The following is a 3,033-nucleotide window of genomic DNA, read 5'->3' on the forward strand; positions in this document are numbered from 1 at the left end:
GTTGTGTGGCCCTAATACTCCGTTGTACTTTTACACATACAGCACGTTTAGAAATCAAAAATAATAAAAACTTTGTACTTCTTCCATATACGTTTAATTTGAGTTTCTTGAAAACAAAATTGTTTACTGACATGAAATAAAAGTTTTCAAAACACCCATTTATTCAGCGTAATTTGATTAAAAGTTTTGTCTGTTCACAAAACATCACATGAACCAGTTGACTAATTTTAATGAAAGTTTTAGAGTTACCGCTGAATGTTCATTTAGTCAACCCAATTTTAAATCAACCTTTGACATCATGCAAATGGCAACAATTTAGTCAATTTTATGGACTTTAAGCTATTTGTTCTGGTATTATAGCTGAAAGTCATTCAGCTCATATTCTCTGGTATTGTATTTTAGGGTATGACCAAAAAAGCCAAAACATTTCCATTTCTCAACTAATCACGTTCAGTCTTACTGTAGTTTTTAGTCTCTGATATGGTCTAAAGTTATTTTCTGTAATCTTGTATATGTATTTATTACATATAGAGTGACTTGCTTTGGGTCTTTTAATATCAAAACCGTATTTAATCGTAGATCTATTCAGTTAGTTTCCAACGTGAATTCACCAGCAAATCTTCTCTCATTAGTTCAAAGTTAAAACACTCTGTCCTGAAGTTAACATCATAACAAAGATGTGTCTTACTAATTCAGCATAGTGAAGAACAATGATCCAACTGCCATCATCTGGTTTCCTCCCAGCACCCAAGAACTGAACAATCCYGCTGTGCTCCATCAGTGGCAGCTCATAAACCTCCTTCTCTGTAGTGAACATGTGCTTCCAGCCTGCAGAGTACACCTTTACAGCCACCACAGAGTTCTTGTACCTSCCCTGAAAAACAGTTGCAAAGCGCCCATGGCCCACAACCTGTAGGGTGAATAAACAAAATGAACAGAACCGAAGACCACAGGACTAAGCACCACAATGAAGATGAACTGGTGAAATTTAAATCCATTTTAACTTTAGGGGTTTACCTCCTGTAGTTCAATGTCGGTGATGTCGCTCTCGGAGGCTTTTGTTTGACAGGAACACGGTGGCCGGATGTTGCAAGACTGTAGATTCTCCTCTAAAATAAAACGTGACATATATCACATGCAATCCAACTATTTTAATTAAAACTAATGTGATTAAATGTTGACTGAAGGACTGGGGAAAGAGAGGGGAAAGGAGTTCTGTGACACAGATGAAGAGCAAGCTCAGTTAAGAAGAGAATAAAAGCGACACAAGGTTTAATAGAGGCATYGGGAGAACTTCATTTTTATGCAGGTTTTTTATTTTTGTGCGGGGTATGGGTATTTTCCAGGCACATGGTTCAATTCTATACCACAATCAATCAACTATGACACCTTCAGTTGTTATGAAAATGCTACATACTGTRTATTAAAAATAAATTTCACTGTGGATCATAGTCTATCTTAACGCCTCAAACCAGCAAGTGTTTAACTAGCTCCACATGGCTGCCACAGGAGATTTGAGGATTTCCCTTTTTTTCTTTTTCTTTTCCTTTTTCTTTGACAAAGAAAAAAAAGGATTTCTCTAACATGCAAGAATGAATCAAAGCAACACTCTGGGTATGTTCTTGAGGAGGCAATGACATTATAACATGATAAAAAGCTCAAAAATGTCAATTATGCTTTAAAAACACAATCACAGAATGATTARTCATCTGAGGTTTGGAGTGAGCACTATATGAAAATTGTTACATCATTGAATCGTATGTGCCACAGGAGGTCATTCCTTTTCAAATTTTGCATAACCAGGTTTGATAACAAACTGAATTTAGCAGAAAACACACCTTCATTTTGGTTCTTCATCTTGGCTGAGGATAAAAACAGAAATAATTTAAAAAAACTGTCTACTCACATTTCATATTGTCATTAAAAAGATGCAATAAGTCATCGTGAACAGAAAAATACATGATGCTTGATGGTTGCAAATTGAAAAAATAAAAACTCTTACTTTTCTTTTCTCTGAGTATTCTCCAGCTCAAAGCAAAAATTATGATGACAGTAGTGCAAAGAACTGCGACCATTATGGCTTCAACTGAAAGAAAAGGCATAAAAGACAAAACACTGAACCAACTCTGGAACGTTTTGTGATTAATGACATAAATGGTGGTTCTGTTTTCAACAGCTGCCTCTTCTGAACATACCTGCACAGAAGGAGTGTGTGAGCAGCGGCTGCTCTCCTGCTGGAGTCACTGTAATGTTGCTGTTGCACAGGTCTGTGTTGCAAACACACCTGATGTACGGATACCTGAAGTGGTTTGGGCTCTTGCAGGTTTCTTCCGGGCAGAGCTCATATTGTAACACACTACAAGCTGAAACACAAACCAGGTAACACGGTTAAAACAGACAAATGACACACGTTGAGTTACAAAACACACAAACAGGTGCAATTTGTCGCACACATTTGTAACATTTTACAAGCTCATTGAAGTCAGACTTTTGCTTCTGACTCAGGGGTTCTGATCCTTTCTTACCAAGCGATACAACCTTCAGCTGCTCATTTATTATCTGGTAACTGGCCTCACAGCAGCTGGTGTTTTTACAGTGTTGCACATTTCCAATCACATCACCAGAAGCAGTGTATTTCAGATCTGTCTTGTTGTTCACTTGGAAAGCACACTGTCTTCTTTGAAGCAAAGACTGCTGGGGGAAGCACAAAAAAACACAATCTGGGGAGAAAGAGAAAGTCAGTTATTGGGGTTTAGTTGTTCTGTTCAAGGTCCGAGCAAGCAGTGATGAACTTGTTAGAGCCTGTTTGTGTTTAATGATAAATAAACATTGGCAGTATTTTGTAAAAAAAAAAAAATCTTGTCTCGTAAAGACAAGAAATTGAAAAATCACAAAATATTCAGAAAACGTTACCTTTGATGGTAAAGTTACTTTACAATTCTTTAAAAGATTGTTAAAAGCCTTTATTTTAGCATTCAGATTCAGAAATGATTTTAAGAATCACTTTTTTATTTATTTGAGAGTTGAAAAGAC

General features: G+C 36.5%; 1 protein-coding gene across 1 annotated transcript in view; it reads right to left on the bottom strand.

Moving 5' to 3' along the window:
- LOC106522493 (bone morphogenetic protein receptor type-2) overlaps positions 1-2,730 on the bottom strand; it is a gene marked incomplete at its 5' end in the record, with an annotated part of 5,486 nt that extends 2,756 nt beyond the window's left edge. The window contains 6 exons of the mRNA XM_014015519.1: positions 689-910; positions 1,018-1,109; positions 1,839-1,862; positions 2,003-2,086; positions 2,196-2,363; positions 2,526-2,730. Of these exons, the coding sequence (XP_013870973.1) occupies positions 689-910; positions 1,018-1,109; positions 1,839-1,862; positions 2,003-2,086; positions 2,196-2,363; positions 2,526-2,730 (795 nt within the window). The remainder of the gene's footprint in view (positions 1-688; positions 911-1,017; positions 1,110-1,838; positions 1,863-2,002; positions 2,087-2,195; positions 2,364-2,525) is intronic.
- Between the last annotated feature and the right edge of the window lie 303 nt (positions 2,731-3,033).

Source organism: Austrofundulus limnaeus, unplaced genomic scaffold, assembly GCF_001266775.1.
Source record: "Austrofundulus limnaeus strain Quisiro unplaced genomic scaffold, Austrofundulus_limnaeus-1.0 Scaffold3, whole genome shotgun sequence".
Classification (NCBI taxonomy): Eukaryota; Metazoa; Chordata; class Actinopteri; order Cyprinodontiformes; family Rivulidae; genus Austrofundulus; species Austrofundulus limnaeus.